General features: G+C 34.1%; 2 protein-coding genes across 5 annotated transcripts in view; one reads left to right on the top strand and one right to left on the bottom strand.

The window, feature by feature from the left end:
* The window catches only part of LOC132904692 (leucine-rich repeat-containing protein 15-like), a 108314-nt gene extending 92458 nt beyond the window's left edge, over positions 1-15856 (top strand). For 2 of the 4 annotated variants that reach the window (XM_060955392.1, XM_060955391.1), the window contains exon 2: positions 13616-15856. In XM_060955392.1, coding sequence (XP_060811375.1) covers positions 13625-15514 — 1890 coding nt within the window. In that variant the 5' untranslated portion in view covers positions 13616-13624 and the 3' untranslated portion in view covers positions 15515-15856. Of the gene's footprint in view, positions 1-315; positions 459-8706; positions 9450-13615 lie in introns of those variants that run through there. The other 2 variants (XM_060955393.1, XM_060955390.1) reach the window with 2 other exon arrangements.
* The window catches only part of LOC132904697 (heparan sulfate 2-O-sulfotransferase pipe), a 125415-nt gene that overhangs the window by 97751 nt on the left and 9200 nt on the right, over positions 1-18464 (bottom strand). The gene's annotated exons all lie outside the window — the stretch shown is intronic.

Here is an 18464-nt window from a genome sequence, read left to right as displayed (position 1 = left end):
TAACTCTTTGTCATTAAGAAAACATTTGACACTTAAATATTAGTCTTTGAAAGTATAAAATCATATCGTCTAGCGATTAAAAAATTTATGACATCTTGCACATTTGTCTTTCTCTAGAAGCAAACCTCTTTTCATCCTTCTGGAAATATCCTTAATCAGTATTGAACGTATCTTCTCGGAGAAAATACACAAAATGTACATATCTATTATCATAAATCTAATATTGTTTGGAAAAAGGTATCTCGAGGTTAATAACCACGAAGTGCTGATAATACGATCGATTTCAGATAAGCTATGCTTTAAAAGTGTTGTAACCATCGAAGAGTTGGCCATTCTATTGTGTTATTACTTGTACAATCCTTTCGCACGTTAATCATTATACCAAAGAAAAAGATCTTGATTGGAGAAACCAAACTTCAAAAGAAGGGAAAGGTGCTGCGTTTTGTCCTTACCAAGTCGTAAGACACTTATATTTTAATTACCCAATTTTTCCTTTATCGAAAAGTACTGAAGAAAGCGCGAAATATAATTTTAAGCAATGTGATGCAACGTTATATAATTTTGTAATTAAAGATTTTCATAGAAGCAAGAAAAAAAGAGTTACGTAAAGAATAAGTCTTACTGTATGATACAATTTTTATGATACCCAAACTTTGTGTTTATTTATTAAACATTCTTATTATTAGAAAGTAAAGTATCGTATATAACAACGAAAACAAAGTTTGATTTTAAATAATTTCATAACGTTGTAAAGACAAGTACAGAATTTTAATGATAATTATGTTTAATTCATAAATGTTCGTTATTCACATCATTAAAATTTAATTAAGAATTACAACAGGATATCTTATGTAGAAAGAGGGTAAAAATTTCCAATTTATCCTGTAGGAAGTAATTGGATAAAGTCAACGATAATTAATCTACAAACAGCCAATTAGTAGACAGATAGCTTAAAGAACGTTTATTAGCAAATTAAAAATGGAAAGATCTAATCGCCTGTACATTGACGACACGATGGAAAATCGTGTTGACCCTTGTCAAGATGTTACATAGATATTGACGTGTCTCGTCGTAACCAAGTATGTAATCTTCTCTGATGCTGATAGTTTCATACAAATTTATAATAAAATATAATAATCAGAGAAAAATTTTGAAGCTGGGAAATTTTCTCTATTAGCCATTCTTTTTCGAACTAATTAATAAGTATTTTAACGCGACTATGCAATATCATTAAGGACTATATGATGTATATTAAAAATGTAACGCAAATGAACTTGGGAATCTGCGAAGAGAAATATTGCAAACATAAATTTTATTTAATAAATCTAGATATCGAATATAAAAGATCTGTTAAATTTTACCATAAACATAAAATGACTGTGAATATTATTTTGCTAAAAGTAATTTATTTGGTTACTTACATAATTGTCATTATTTTTAACAACTTTTTCATTATGCTTGTGAAATTCAGATAGCCCTATTAATTAAATGTGTTTAATTTTTGTTTACAAAATGGAAACATAATTGTCTTTTCTTCAAATATCTGGAATTTCTCTCCATTTCAATTGTTTTGTGATGCACGAAGTAAATAAAAATCGGAGAAAGCTACAGCCGGACGATATGACGGATACGTTACAATGATTCAATTCAGCTCGTGGAGCTTATTTTCTCTCTGCACTGAGGCGTGCAGTCTGCCGTTGCAGTGATAAAGCATAATCTTCTTGCGATTAGATAAAATTGAATTCCTTCCTTCAACCACTTTCTTTAATTTCTTTAATCTTTAGGAGTATTTTAGAGGATTAACACATTAATTGGCGTAATATTACGTATGCCAGAAGCAACCTAGTCAATTACTAATGACAGAAGAGAAAATAGGGATGGAGAAAGCAAGAATCCTTTATATTTATTCGAATTAATGGTAGCAAGTGATGCAAGGCAAGATATTTCATAGAAAACTCTAAATATTCTTGTTTTTGCCTTAAACCAGATATGCTCGTTATTCTTCTACAAGGATGATTGCGATATAATTTTATTATATCTCGTAATTCTTGCACCACTGTCCACATAACGCCATATTCTTTGAAATGATTGGACATTAATAAACGTTTAATTAATACGTTCCATTTTGCACCCAAGTAAAAGGAAAACAAGAAGAAATTATTTTAAAATACGACACAACGTTGAAAATTCAGGCATATCTGGATTAATTGCAAAAAGCTTGTGACATTCTATTTTATTATAGAATTTCTATAAAATTATCGATCGTCAACGTGTTAATTTTCGCTACTTCGAATTGTAGATTATAATATAAAGTCCTTCAGAATCGTAGCAATCGATTAATTGCAAAAATATTTGTCCAATTTTCCAATATTCTCCTATTTCTTTTTCTTCTTTTCTGTTCGTGATTTTTTTATACAAAACATTGCCATCATTTACAGAAGCTCACACGTGCAGCGTACTATAGAACGAGTAGCAACAAGTAATAATTTTCGCGCATCCATATCTGTCACGAACAAACGTGATTAAAATTAATTCCACCAGCGGTGATTCCACGCTACGTTAAAATCTTTAATAAGACGTTCGTCGAACCAAAAACCAAATTGATTCACCGTGTATTTCGGCGTTCCTACAAATTTTCACAGTCAGTTTTTAATCGAAAATAATTAACACTTTTTATTTACCTAACTCACGCGAATGGCGTTTCCTCACGTCTGATTAAAAAATAATAGAATAAACGACCTGTGAAATTATTGGTCGTATAAATTATGCAAACGCCATCGAATCGAATTGATAAACGAGTATATTGAAGAATATCGATGCAAGTGTAATAAACGATGACTAATGAAATTATTTGAACATTTATCTTTATGTCCATATTTTATGTATCATACAAAACATTTTGAAATTTCATTAGCACCGCGATGAGACACAATTGTCATGGTCACATTGGTACAATTTGAAACAAATCTAAAAATGTATAGAGAAATTGCAAGATATTTATTGCATACATGTATATCGAACAAAAACATTAGTATACTGTAGAATATATATATAATAAATGTTCAATATGGTCTTACTGAATATTGAGGTTTATTAATATAATGGCTAATTGATCGTTTAAGTACTTTTGTTACTCTACGAAAGATATACTTGCTCCAAACATATTGTAATTTCTACGTATATTTCAATATTTGTTTCAAACTTTACCAATATAGGCATAACAGTGTCCATAAAGTTACAAAATGTTTCCTATAATACACACAATATATTCATAAAAGTTATCTACAAAAGTTCTAATATTTACATGATCCCGTATACGTGTGTTATCAACTCGTAAAACTACGAAAGATACAACTACCCTGATGATGTTAGAAGTTAAAATTTACTGCGAACATGTTCGCAACAAATATTTAATGCAACTTGAATGATTCAATATCCTCGTCCCTTTAACGATGTAATAAAATAACAAAAAACTAAGAACGAATGATCGTCAAAATATATTATCTCGTAATAAAAGGCGTTTGTAGTGAATCTTCAAGTATTTCTACGAGCATACTATACACCTGGAATCCGATTTTATTTTTCAATATGAACGTGATGTCGATTTAAATGCTTCTAAAAAGAAACTTTTCATTCCACGATCGCACACGTTTGTACATAACAGATCCGATTAGCAAATTAAAATTCTCTTATCGTTTTGACACGCTGACCGACACGAGAAAAGCGTATCCACCAAACTATCAACTACATTCAACAACGTCGAACGACCATCAGCATAAAACCCGCGGGAACCTGTGTAATTCTCGCGTAAATCTGTTTCTCCGACTGGTTCGAAACGTTTGCGATTCATTCATTCCGCTCTGCGATTATAAAGCGATTCTCACGAGCGTACCGCGCAAGAAAAACGAGAAACGATCGTTGGCGGAAGATAATTCACAGACCCTTTCGGTATTCGAAGCCCTTCGGCTATGTTTCGATGCGCCGCATCCGATCTCGAGCGCGGCGTACGCACGAACTTAATTAACTGGACGCCGTCCAAACGTATCGGACATAAGCTTTTTTCTCCCCTTTACGTACAACGTGTACACGCGGTATACATACAACCACCGTGAGAGAGCAACGAGGCTTACTCGAAACTTTTCGCCTACCCTTGTAACAGCGTAATAACCGCGATCTGCTGCAATCCAGTGGTTCTCACCTCCGCGACGTGGCATTTTTTCCACTTGCGGAAGTACGTCGACCTCGAGGATAGGACTCTACCGTCCCTCCTGCCTGGTCACGAACATTTCAAATTGGTCGTAGAAATACCGCCTGCCGACCAAGAATTTATTTCTAGACGGACGAGTACCTTCGAGGATGCTTGTCGAACCGAGTCAAATCACTGGATGCACGTACTCGTAGGCTGCGCTATTTTCACTATGGGTTGCTATATTTTATTTGATTTTAGTTTTACGACAGTTTATTAGGCTTAGTTTTGGTCGTGCAACTTCTTAATTGGCTGAATATACGGCGATCTTCAATTGTCTTCATATTTAAACGCGCGGTGTCGTTGAAGCGATACGTGGCTCGAGAATTGATTGGTTTAACGTTTAATTGCTTAGAGAAATTAAGTCAATAGGTAGATTTGTATTAGTCGAATGCATAGTTTCATCATTTCGCAACATTTATATTTTTCGACGCAACAGAGATATGCATATCGGTGTATGGTCGAGGCATTGGTTCTCCTTCGATTTATATTTCCTAATATTTACATTTTATAGTCATATCTGGTTGGTATATAGTATTCACTGTATATATATATTCATGAAAGTGAATATATTTATACAAGGTACGAAATATCAGCGTAAATAAATGTATGCGGGGTCTGACTACGAATGAACTATTCCACTGTTTAATTCTCTTTATATTCCTATAAAAGAAGCAATAATTTATGCTTGCATACAATTTTTGGAACACACGATTGGTAAATTTAGCCAAATTCACTTATTTGTCTACCTGTGTATTACATTATGTGTGGTCTACCTGTACGATACTGAGAAGCTACAAACGAGTCTAAATCTAAATAATTCTCATTTTCCATTGTTCTGTTGAAGCCTGTTTGTCGAACTGATCAGTTTGATCAACTTCATCAAGTGACACCTGTATGGCTTTCAAACGCTAGTTATATATTCTGATATGAAAATTAAAGATAGCGACAGATTTATTTGGTGATGAAAATGTAGCTATCTAATTTCAATAATATTGCTTCGTACGGTTGAGACCGGTCGAATTTTATATTTCTATTGCAATTTCTCTGAGACACGAAAATAATACAAGCTATAAAGTCCAAAAGATTGATATTTACTTATGTATTTACAGATTTCATTTATTAATCCTTTTAAGTGTGCTATAAAAGTTTGTTAAAATGACTCTTGCTCGTTAAATTAATTACAATATTTTTAACTGATCTATCACGAATATACTCGCAAAATTGTATAAAAACTCTATCTAGTTCACTGGATGGTACATTGTTGCAACATATTTGTTGCCAGTTAGATTGCCATAAAAGTTTCCAAGCAATTTCATTAAAACCATATGAAACTTGAAATATAGCGAATTCGTTGAATTGTTCTGCTTCTTTCTTTGTTCGTCTACTGTTCTCATATGTTTCTTTCGTCATTCACTACAATTATCTAAAGTATATTATCTTAACACATCGACCATAACGAGGATTTTATAGTTTTTGCTCTGAAAACCACAAATAATGTCATGATACTTAACTTTATGCTGTAACACAAATGTTCTGTTGAATAGCACGCTTTTTATTTTACAGCGTTACATAATCATTTATACTGCGATATTTTTTAGTCAATGACATTCATCTTTCTTTAATGATTCTATAAAATCGTTAAGTAACGTGCATCATCGATGACCATCCGTATAATTAACTAGTTAGCGCCCACCGGTGTACTTAAAATAATGACATATAATTTCGTAGTAAAATTATCCAACAGTTTATCGTATAATATCTTTGTTAAAAATATAGAAGAAATTTCTCTTAAAAGTCTCGTCTAGGAAGAAGCAGAAAAGAGACTGTCGATCCTATTGACTGTTGATCCTATTTAATCGAGTAATCGCTTGGACAGTTGTTTATTTTCGACAATGTGTGTTTCAGTTACAAGATTGTGAATAAATGAATTTGGAAAGACATTATTTTATTATTTTTCTAATTTCTGAATTATGAGTCAGATTAACAAGCTTCTTCTAAATCGATATCAATTAAACTGGCAAAGCTAATAAAAGCAAAGATATTCAAACAGTAAGTGTACATGAATGGTACATGTATGTAACGTTAATAGATACTTTCGTTATGTAATTTAAATTTATAATGTACCGATTCCACAAAAACACGGTAAGTGCCTCTTCTAGTAATTACTAACTCGTCGTTCATTTGTATACCCTGCATCAAATTCGAACAAATCAGCCACAAGTCAACTAAAGTATTAAAATACCTATAAAATTTGATAGTTTCTAGAATACATTAAACCAGTTAATCGTTTGTTTCCTACGTATTATTTCCATGTGTAAATTATCTTTTCTTTCAAATAAAAGACACGTAACGATATCTAATAAAGTATCACGGTAATGGCTCGAATATTTGTTTATCATATCTGGCATTTACACGGAATAATTTTTCACGTCGAAATGACTCGTTTATTAAATCACTTCACGTAACGACAACAGACAAACGTTGATAAAATAGTAGAAGATCGGAACGCGTGGTATCCTCCTGTGCACGTATTTCTTCGCAAACTTTAAACGCATCTGTATTCTAAACGTTTCCAGGGGTGCTTTAAATATTTATGATCTTCACTTTCTGTTCGAACTATTTTCTTACGAAACTGAAGGCTACGAGTTCGATTACAAAGACGTGTACTTTGAACTGTGGACGATATTTATCGTGGAAAATTATCGTTCAAGATGCACGTTCCGTACCACTCGTTCTTCTTTTTCTTTTTTCGCTTTCGTCAAATTTTTCTATATTCTCGTAGAGAATATCGCGCGAGACGTTGTACGAAATTAAGAGTTTACAGTACACACCATAATAAATGCTCGACCGCACGTGGAATTTGAAATGAATCTTCTCGCCACATGGAAAAGAAGATAAGCCGAAATAATAAAAATATATAAATCGATTTGAAATTATACTAATTAAAACATATCAAAAGATTACTGTTAATATAAAAAGAAAATCGTACGATAATCTATACAGGGTGCGCCGTTAGAATCCGGACAAAAGAAGTTTTGTGCAGAAAGTTGTTTATTTAAGTCAATACACAAAAACACATGAAAATGTTGTTATATCTCATTTAAAGGGTCCTTGCTGAGAACTTTTATTCTATGTAACCACCCTCTGCCTCTATGACCTGCTCTATTCTTGCTCTAAAGCGCGAGCACGCTGACTTCAACTGGTCGCGTTTAATTGTCGCGAATTCTGACTCGATAGCAGCTCGTAGGGAGTTGACGTTGGGGTGCCTGCATTTATTAGTTTGTCTCTCGATAACGCCCCACACGTAATAGTCCAATGGGTTTAGGTCGGGACTGTTAGGAGGCCAGAAATCTTTCGACCAAAACATGTCCACATTGTCAGAGAGCCAATTTTGAACAAGATGACTTGTGTGAGCAGGTGCGCCATCTTGTTGAAATAAATACGGCCTTCCAGAAGCCGTAATTTCCATCCACGGCTTTATTACTGTCTTCAGGACCTCCAAATAAACCTCCTTTGTGATTCTTTCGCCTTTTTGGAAGAAGTGCGGAGGCATGACGTCGCCCTCACTTGAGACAACGCTGAACTTTTCTCGCCGGAGAAGGAGAACCCTTCTCGAACCACTCTGAGGCTGCGTATCTCTTAGCAATGTCGTATACCGTCGATCTTGGGTAGCTAAAGAATTTTATAATTTCGACCGGCGTTCTCCCGGCGCGAAGACTTTCTATAATCGCCGCTCTTCTATCGTATTCCGGGTTTTGCTTAACGAGTTCTGTCATTTTGAGGTTATAGAAGACTTATTGACATATTTAACTAACTTCAGAGTCAATCAGCACAAACATCTGAATTCTAATATGGTGGGAACTACAAATTGAATTCTGTCCGAATTCTAACGGCGCACCCTGTATATCTTCTTTCGCTTATTGATAAAAGAAGCGTCTTCTTCCTATTTTTACGCGACGTTTCCGTATGTGGAACGTAAATCATCGTATTCGTCAACGATTGCATCTCTTTCTTTAGGTATTTCTTTATGTATTTTTCATTCACTGTCAGCGTAATAATCGAACTACACTACTTACTATATATGTATGAACGAGTAAATTAAATTCTTTAAATATTCCTACGTGGAAACATAAAATTCGTTTTATAATGCGTTTTACATTCTCTTGGCGAATAAGATGAAGAGTCTTTAAGGACTTGGATTCTTGTTTCAACACCGTAATTCACTTTCCTCGTTCTTTAATTATTACTCACATTTTATTAATTTACTTTTTCACGTTTGTTACTTCTATTTCAACCAGGTATCTTAAAACCTTTGATACATTTTTTTTAATACATCAACAACATTGTTCAAATTCCACGTATCACATACGTATAAAACTCTTCATAAAAATAAGGTGGAATTTTTAACTGAACTCTCTGCTTCTTTAATATAGGAAATTAATTCCATGGAAGTTCCAGGCGGTCAACGCCAAATTCACAATGACGACACTGTGAAACGCTACTTCCAAAGTCATTCCCCTATTCTTGTTAAAATTACACTCGCGTAAGAGTATAAAAATATAAAAAGGAAGGAAAGGAAATCTATTGTAAGATTCAAGCAAGCTCGTAACCCCAAACCAACGGCGATGCTGCAATCTACCTGCGTCTTTCTCGATTCAATTTAGAGAACCGAAGTAGGAAATCTGCAGGAAACAACGAAAAGCCCAACAGAAGCCATTGTTTCGAATAGATTGGGAAAATCTATAGAGTCTGGTTGCTCGAATGGATTAGAATTAATAATAGACTCGGTTCGATTCAAGGAAGGTCGCGTAGCGTAGCTTCGGTTCGCTCTTCTTCCTGCTCCCTGACAGTCGATACGTGACGAGATTTCGTCTCTAATAGCTACCAGTTTTAACGAAGTTCCATGAACGTTCGTTGCTCTTTTTGTCTTCTTTAACATCACCTCCCACTCGGACTGTTCAATCCTGATGCTTACATACATCGCGACGCGTGCGTGCACAGATCTATGGAACCCTCGAACACACGCAAAATCCACGGGGTATAAAAGCTTGCAAGACCTGTTTTCACGATTGCCGTGTCCCAAGGAATCCTGTTGCGAGAGAACTACGTCCCAGGAGTAGACGAACGCTACAGTCCTTTTCGGTCTACGGTTCTAAGTACACGGTTTTTAGAATTTCCATAGCTCGCGGATCTTATTCAGGTAAGCAACTATATCGTCACGTTCTTTTTACTATATGATGGCGAAACATTTACTTGAGAGCAGATTATACTGCAATACGCGGTTTCTAGAATTCCGATAGATCGTGGATCGTAAGACTGGTAAGAAGGACAATGCACGTCGTTAGGTCCTTTCTTGCGCGATGATGCGATCACGTTTATCCAGCGTATTCCAGAGTATATAGACGATTGCACACGCTATGTATTAGCTTGTCCGAAAAGTTTCTTTCCTTTTATGAGCAAATAATAGACGCACAACGTTTTCTGTTTTATATTATTTTGTCGAATTACGTACGATCCATTTTGTTCTATTGAAATAAACATTTCACATACTTGGTTTCACGTTTCTATGAAGGTGCATTGTTATAAAAAACACGTTTGCGAAAGAAGCATACTTTTCGGACAACTTGATATTTGTATTTTCTTTTTGAGGTGTAAGTTTGAGTACGTGGTTCCTAGAACTTTGACAATTCTCGGGTATTGTAAAGTTTGTTCGTTGCCAATGCGAGACATTTATTTAAAAATTTGTTATATACTGGATTATATATTAGAATAAACGAAGTTTATAAATTGAGTAGGCGATATTTATATGGTCTAGGAGTAGCATAAATCGCGAACGTAAGAGCGTATATTCTGGCGGCCCAGAAAGTAGATCTACTTTGTCGATCGTAGTTGTGATAAATCTATCGCTAATTTTGTTATTATTAATTCGAAATTAGTAATTTTCTTTAATTTAAGAGTATTTATAAGGAAAGTATCTTAGCATTTTTCAAAGATGAAACGGAAGACCAACTCGGCTTTCTTTGCAATTCTTGGATTTTATGAAACATGTGTGCGATCTCGAACTTTTGGCCGGTATCTTGTGTAGGTATCTTTGTATACACTTTGCTAAGATTACGAAGAGATTTTATTTCAAAATTTATTATACCCTGAAAACATCTGCTTACTTTTACCAATTAATTACGAGGAGGAAACATCCGAAATCCGACGTTTTTGTAGTTGCAAAGGTAGTCAGCATATTTTTTGTCGACAAAGGTCAACAGATTTCTCTTTCTTTTCGAACGAGACCGAGTTTCCAACAGAATATGTTTGTAATAGCATCCAGAGTAAGCTACGTAAAAGAATGTTGACGAGAAATTTAAAGCGATGGAAAAAATCATTTTCTTTTTACCTCAATTTGTCGTTCTTTTCTTTTCTACTTTTGTTGCTTTGGATGCTGTTACATAAGACTTTTCAAATTTTCTTCAAGATAGAACTGTGTTTCTTTTAACGAAATCTACACTTGGAATAGTTCCATAATTATAGTTACTTAGAAAATTAAATATAACAATTATTTTTATCTAAATACAGAGAATTTACGACATAAATTTAAAGCGATGGAAAAAATCATTTTCTTTTTATCTCAATTTGTCGTTCTTTTCTTTTCTACTTTTGTTGCTTTGGATGCTGTTACATAAGACTTTTCAAATTTTCTTCAAGATAGAACTGTGTTTCTTTTAACGAAATCTACACTTGGAATAGTTCCATAATTATAGTTACTTAGAAAATTAAATATAACAATTATTTTTATCTAAATACAGAGAATTTACGACATAAATTTATAGCGATGGAAAAAATCATTTTCTTTTTACCTCAGTTTGTCGTTCTTTTCTTTTCTACTTTTGTTGCTTTGGATGCTGTTACATAAGACTTTTCAAATTTTCTTCAAGATAGAACTGTGTTTCTTTTAACGAAATCTACACTTGGAATAATTCCATAATTATAGTTACTTACAAAATTAAATACAACAATTATTTTTATCTAAATACAGAGAATTTACGACATAAATTTATAGCGATGGAAAAAATCATTTTCTTTTTACCTCAGTTTGTCGTTCTTTTCTTTTCTACTTTTGTTGCTTTGGATGCTGTTACATAAGACTTTTCAAATTTTCTTCAAGATAGAACTGTGTTTCTTTTAACAAAGTCTACACTCGGAATTATAGTTCCATATAGTTCCATAATTATAGTTACTTAGAAAATTAAACATAACAATTATTTTTATCTAAATGCAGAGAATTTACGGTATCAATTTTAAGCGAAATCTTAAACACAGCAATATTGACTATTGAAGCGAAGTATTTGATTAAAAATATTTAAAATGTATTTAATTAGTGCGATTCACGCTTAGTTACAAATGGAAGTCTTCCAGAAAACGAATTTTAAAAGTGACTTTTACGATTACATAAACGCACAGGCTTTATAGTAAAGTGAAATTTCGGATAAAATTTTAAATATTACAGTAATTACGATGAAAATGGTGAGATTTTGAAAAATGCTATTATAATATAAAATTTTACAATTATATAATAGAGGAAGAATTTTATACGAAGAAATTTAATCCCTAGTAAGTGTATTAGTACTATATAGCTAACTATTAAGAATTTTTAATGTATATCATATTTTAAATTTTATATATCTTGCGCTCGTAACGATTTTTACCATTTTATAAATATACAATATACGTATATTGTAGAAGAAACGTATAAACTTTTACAACGTAAGACGCATAAAACGATAGACGATAAGGAAATAAGAAGAAAACAGCAAAGAAAGGCGGAATAGTCATGAAAATATCAGACGGACGAGAAAGCTGTTGAAAACTTAATTATCAAAAAAAAAAAAAATGTTTTAATTATATCTTTTCGAGATAAATATATAACATAAAAACTTGCATTATTATCCATTCGTAAAACGGAAACGCGACATTCATCTATAAAATATCAATCTTAATAAAAAGGGGAATTATTATTGTAAAAGTTTGAACGTTCGTAATAAAATTTTACAGCCTTATTCACCAAGCTTTCAGCTTTATATCACCCTGCGACTTTACTTTGCTCGTCGCGTCGCAATTACTTACCAGGGACTAGCATCTCGTCTTACTAACACAAAGCTGTTCAAACTTAAAAAGAAAAGTCGTTGAAAACAAATAAACGGAGCTTCGTAACTTTGATTTCAAGAAGTGGTAGAACCGGTTATTCCATACGTAATGCAAGTTTCCTTCAAGATGTAAAAGAAGGGCTATGGTAATTTCAACAATCCCGGAGTTACCAGGCGGATTCATAAAACAGTCGAAAAAATACCATTTTACAAATTTCAAAACGTGTTAAACGTCATTCCTTTTCCACGTCTTTCGCTAAAAGCAACGTCGGTATATTCTAGTGACGCGATAATACTACTGGTATGTTCGTGCAAACATAACACGGAGCTGTGAAATAAATTATCTCATTTCCATAAAAAGAGAGGGAAACGAAGAAAAACAAAACCTAGTCGTGTAAACCTCCCTTGTATTTTTCTTTGCTTTTATTCACTTCACTTTGGTAATTTCTTAAACGCTTAGTTCGCAGTTGTAAATACGAAATTCTTTTCTTTTTATCTTTGTTCTACTTTCTTTCGGTTCTATCTGTTAAAAATTCCTAATAAAATTTATCCAAGAAGACAAAATTTTAAATTCTGTCGCTTATAATTTTGTACTCTTCTGCTTTTTCGATCCCCTATATCTCGAAATCCGCGAAAAATACAATTCCACAAATCGTCCCGTAACACATCTACATGTTACATCATCCACTCATTGTTACACATTGGATACCGTACGTTTAATGCGCTCAAATTTTATATCGATATATTAAATTTATTATATATTAAATTTCTACAAATTTAATAGCCCCTTGCACGATTAGGCAAACATTATTAGTGGAATTTTACGAGTCACAAATAATAAATTATCCACGTTGATAAATTTTCTTACAGATATAACGATAACGAATGCGGTAACGATAACAGATCAAATGAAATTTAACGAACAATTTCTGCGGATTATAAATCGTCCGATTATGCTATTCAACGGGAAATTATAAAATTATAAAAGCTAAGTACGTAACTTGCAACCTGTAACTCGTCAATTTACTAATATCGTTAGTTGGTAAAATTATCGTGCAAGACGGTACCTAGTATAAAGCTAATTATATTTTAGCTTTAAAGTAAAATAGCTAATAAGCTCGATCGGATAGTCTGTTTTCTGATAATTATAGAATCATAGAAGGTCGATAAGAAAATTATCAATCTTAACGAAGCAACATTTTTTAAACGATAAAATCCTTCTCTCCCCTAGGTACTAAGGATGTTTCTTCTTCTGTGCTTGCCCTTGGTGGTAGCGGTGCCACTGAATCCAACCCTGGAAGGGTACGACTTGGAACTGGTGGATGGAATCCTGAAAGACGTACGATTCCGTGACAAACTCATCGACGAGCTGGATTTATCCGGCTTAGGAATTCTTCGCTTAGAGAAGAACGCTTTCGACAATGTACCGTCTCTAAAATCCTTGAACTTGGCCAATAACTCGCTCGAATCGCTTCCAGAATTCATGTTCTCCAATTTGACAAACTTAGAATACTTATCCTTAGCGCAGAACAACTTAACCAGCCTTGAAAACTTGTTCATCCGCTTGGAGAAGCTTCAGGTGTTGAACATCTCCTGCAACCCCATAATACACCTTCGTAGAGGACACTTGTTCGGTCTAACGAAATCCACCAGCATATTAACGGAAGGAAACGTTCTTTGGAGCATAAGCACGGGAACATTCACGAATTCGTTCCTGAAAGACGACGAAGAGTTGAAATACTTGGAGAAGGTGAAGGCCGAAGAATATATCGAACAACCGAACGACGGAATAGAAAAAGAGATAGAAAAGGCGACAGAGAGTAACGTGTTGAAGGATTTCGCGCCATCCACGAAATCGTCGATAAAGAAAGGCCAGAAGTTAAAATTGTGCATACCGAATAACATACTGCTATCTATAGAACCACTCGAAGACAATAAACAGGTGGCGAATGGATGTCTGGAGATACCAGTGAACGAGAAAGAAAGATCTGTCAGCCTCCGAGGATTAGGAATCAAAGGATTCCACGAAAAATGGTACCAATTACAATACCTTCCGTTAGTTTCTTTGGACCTTGCGAACAACGAGATCACAGAAATCACCAAGGAACTACTGAACGATCTTCCCGAGGATCTGATTTATGTGAATCTGATGGGTAACAGGATCAGAGGTATCTGGAGCCAGGTGATCGAAAACAAGTACCTAAAAATACTGAATCTTCGAAACAATCTCATAGACAAGGTGGAGGATGATGCTTTCGCGAAAACCAATTTGACTACCCTGTTTCTTAATGGAAATCAGCTGGAGAACCTTTCGTTCGCTTCTAGTTTGCCCGATACTCTGACAGAGCTGATATTAGCGGCAAACCAGATCTCTGCCATTCCCGACACGGCTTTCTCGAATCTGCCTCGTCTGGTCTACCTGAACCTGGCTAACAACAAGATTCAGAAACTGCAGAACAACGTATTTAAGGGGTTGGATTCGTTGCAGGTGTTGATTATCACTAAAAACAGCTTGACAGATATCGAACGTCAGGCGTTCTCCGATTTGAAACAATTGACTACTCTGTATCTTCATCGAAATAGTCTGGCAGAGCTTCAAAAGGGTACGTTCTCGGAATTGGAGAGTCTGAAGGACTTGAACCTGGCTTGGAATAAACTGGGTAAGATCACTGCCGACACTTTTGCGGATCTACCTCAGACTTTGGACTTCCTTCACATCGACTTCAACGAAATAAACTGCCTAGAGAAGGCTAGCTTCGTCAATGTTCCCAGATTTACGTTGTCTCTCACTGGAAATAAAATCTCGAGTATCCCAAAAGGAACCTTCGATCTACCTACACTTAGAGATTTGCATCTGAGTAACAATACCTTGACGACTATCGATGGAGACAGTTACGAAGGTCTGCCTCAATTGAAACGCCTTTGGTTAAATGAGAATCAAATCAACGAAATACCGAAAGGTTCCTGCAAGAATTTAGGAAGTTTGAGTATTCTGGATATTTCGAAGAATCCGCTGCAGACGCTACAAAACGGCGCTCTTTATGGACTGAGTTTGGTTAGAGGCAACTTCTTGTATATCTACAATAACCAACTGAAGGAACTGCAGGGTGGAGTTTTTGAAGATATTTAAACGGACAGATACAACGACTCGTGCACTCACTTACGTTCTTTTTATCATTTATATAGATTTAACATATACGGAGATATTAGGTTTGGGATATTATTTTTATTCGTTGAGGCGAAAGAATTCTTTGCTTCGAATCGTTTCTTTTTTTCTCATAGTTTCTGATAGTCGATAGTTTTGAGTATTTCTATCGAGTTTCTGATATCTATGTCATCGATGGTTCGCAATCGAACATAGCTTTATGTATTTGTAACTATCGGAATGTGATATGAATGTTTCCTTAGAATACCTTCCTCAGAATCCTTAGAATAGGAAAGTTTGTAAAAGAAATAAACGAATAGAAGAATACGAAGGTCGTATTATTTGTAAATAAATTTCCCACCACGTGTTCTAGGAACTTCCTGTTAAATTCTTTCAATTTTGTGATTCGAAAGTAAGCGAGATGCTTTTAATCAAAAGCTTGAAAATTTAGGAAAAGAAACGTCAAACAAATTAAGGAATAAGATAATTCAGAGAAACATTCAAATAGGAAAACGAAACAGAAATTACTATCGATAATAGCGATCTCAAATCGACAATAAGATTTATATACTGGAAGAATTCAATATTCCAAGAATTCGCAGAAAATTCAATATTCATACAAACTAAGTACATACACAAATACACAATACAAAATACACAAATACACAAATAAAAAAATATTCGACTAAAAGATTCAACATTTTTAACCATTTGCAATTTTCTATTAGTAATGTACAATAATATTGGACTTTTCTATTTTAACGATTGCCAACTGTTACTAACAATTTTGTTCGTGTTTAAACGACACTCGAAAATATTTAGAACACTCTCTGAGTAACTTAGAAAAATACGATGTGAATAAATAATTTGCACTCTTATGTTTATCGCCTTTGTTTCTTTGCAACAATACGAAAATAAACTTTTGTCTCGTCCTATGGTTGTAGCAGATATTAAGATGCATTAAAGCAGGTCTGACTTGTGACCTTGAAGTTACCTTGAATACGCGGGATGGTACGTGAATATACTATTCATCTATCGGCAGTGATATATAATCTAAGACGAGCAGTCCTGACATTTTTTCATTTATTGAATTCAATTAAGACGTCTACCGTCAGCAAGTTACTACATTGGAATGACGAATCGAGCAAATTCAAATATACTACCATCATTCTAAAAATAACTGAGAAAATATACAACGAACTATAGTTGCACATTTTACCACCGATGATGAACTTCTCGATCATTTTGAGTATTCGTTAAAATACGCGATAAATTCACATGCAAATACGATAGAATCTATTGAGTTGGTTGGCAACTAAGTTACCAAGTTAAGTTAAGTTAAGTCAATAACTTTTGTCATTAGGTGGTACTGACAAAATCCGCAATCACTTAAGCCAACCCAATAGATCATATAAATTAGTTATGATACACGTTATTCGAATAATCGAATTGTTTTTTATGTACACCACTGATCTTAAGTATTTTAAGTAGTGATTTTAAGTAGGATAGTTATTCGTCACGTTTGTAGAAACACTCAATCAAATTTTACTTCGTTTAGTACTTCAGGTTACGGGGCGCACATAACGCGAATGAAATAACACGTTTCGTCATAAAATGCGATAATTAGAAATAGAAGATAGAAATAATTGGAATTACTCGACCAAATTTTACTTCATTTAGTACTTCAGGTTACGGAGCGCACATAACGCGAATGAAATAACACGTTTCGTCATAAAATGCGATAATTAGAAATAGAAGATAGAAATAATTGGAATTACTCGACCAAATTTTACTTCATTTAGTATTTCAGGTTACGGGGCGCACATAACGCGAATGAAATAACACGTTTCGTCATAAAATGCGATAATTAGAAATAGAAGATAGAAATAATTGGAATTAGAAAATAAGGTGTTCTAATATCTATAACCAGTAGTGTACACGACATACCGGGAGACAACAAGATTTTCATAAAAATGTAACAATAGTATTAACAATATTTGTCAAGAGGGACTGAACCTACTGTTTCTTTAATCGGCGTTTCAATAATCGAGATTCTGTTGCATTAGAATGTAATCGCTATACTGTGAAAAACGTAAAGGTAGAAAAATACATAGCACTTAAATACAAAAGTGTATAAAACATCCAAGATACTCTATATTCGTTAGAAATTTAGAAAATAAAATAAATCCGTGCGTCTACGTTCTATATTTTTAGTTATGTGCATAACCATATGAATTTGCTTAAATATCCACAGTAAATTGATCATAGTTTTGAATTCATTTTTTAATTTCTTGAAGAGACATCTAACACAGAATAAGTCGCAAGTATTAATAGATACTCGATACTTATTAAATTCAGCTATTTATACTACAAAGTCTAATTTCTTCCTTTTCCATAACACACAATTTAAAATTACATATTTGTACTTCGAAGCACTGCAAGCATAAAACAATTACAAAAATTGTATTTCGAACGACAATTAAGGACTATGCTACAACAAAGAGGATTTATCATCGTACAATCACGAAAGAATGAATTCTCTTATAGCGTCTACGTTCGCAGAAAGCCAAATCAGATCATGATTAAAACATCTTTCGGTATCGTTAGAGACACTCGCGAGATACTCAGGCGTTCCGATTCCGGTGAGACGCCCATTTCAATGGGAAAACCTAATTCAACGATACAGGAACGAAAGAAAGCTCCATACGCAGTGTGGTGTAACATCGCATCGTAGCAACACGCTCGCGATTAGATTTACAAACAATAGAGCTTATAACCGTTGAAAAGCGAACGATAGAAACCGCTATGTACAATAATAAATTCCACCTAATTGCGTGTAAGAAAATTCCATTAAAGGCGGAGCGGTCTGATTGTCGCACCTTCTTCGTCTAATGGCGATTAAAGGTTTTCAAGTTCGGTGTACGTGTTTGCCCGT

This window comes from Bombus pascuorum, chromosome 2, assembly GCF_905332965.1.
Source record: "Bombus pascuorum chromosome 2, iyBomPasc1.1, whole genome shotgun sequence".
Classification (NCBI taxonomy): domain Eukaryota; kingdom Metazoa; phylum Arthropoda; class Insecta; order Hymenoptera; family Apidae; genus Bombus; species Bombus pascuorum.
The sequence above is the reverse complement of the archived record's forward strand: the minus strand, read 5'-3'. Positions and strand labels throughout refer to the sequence as shown.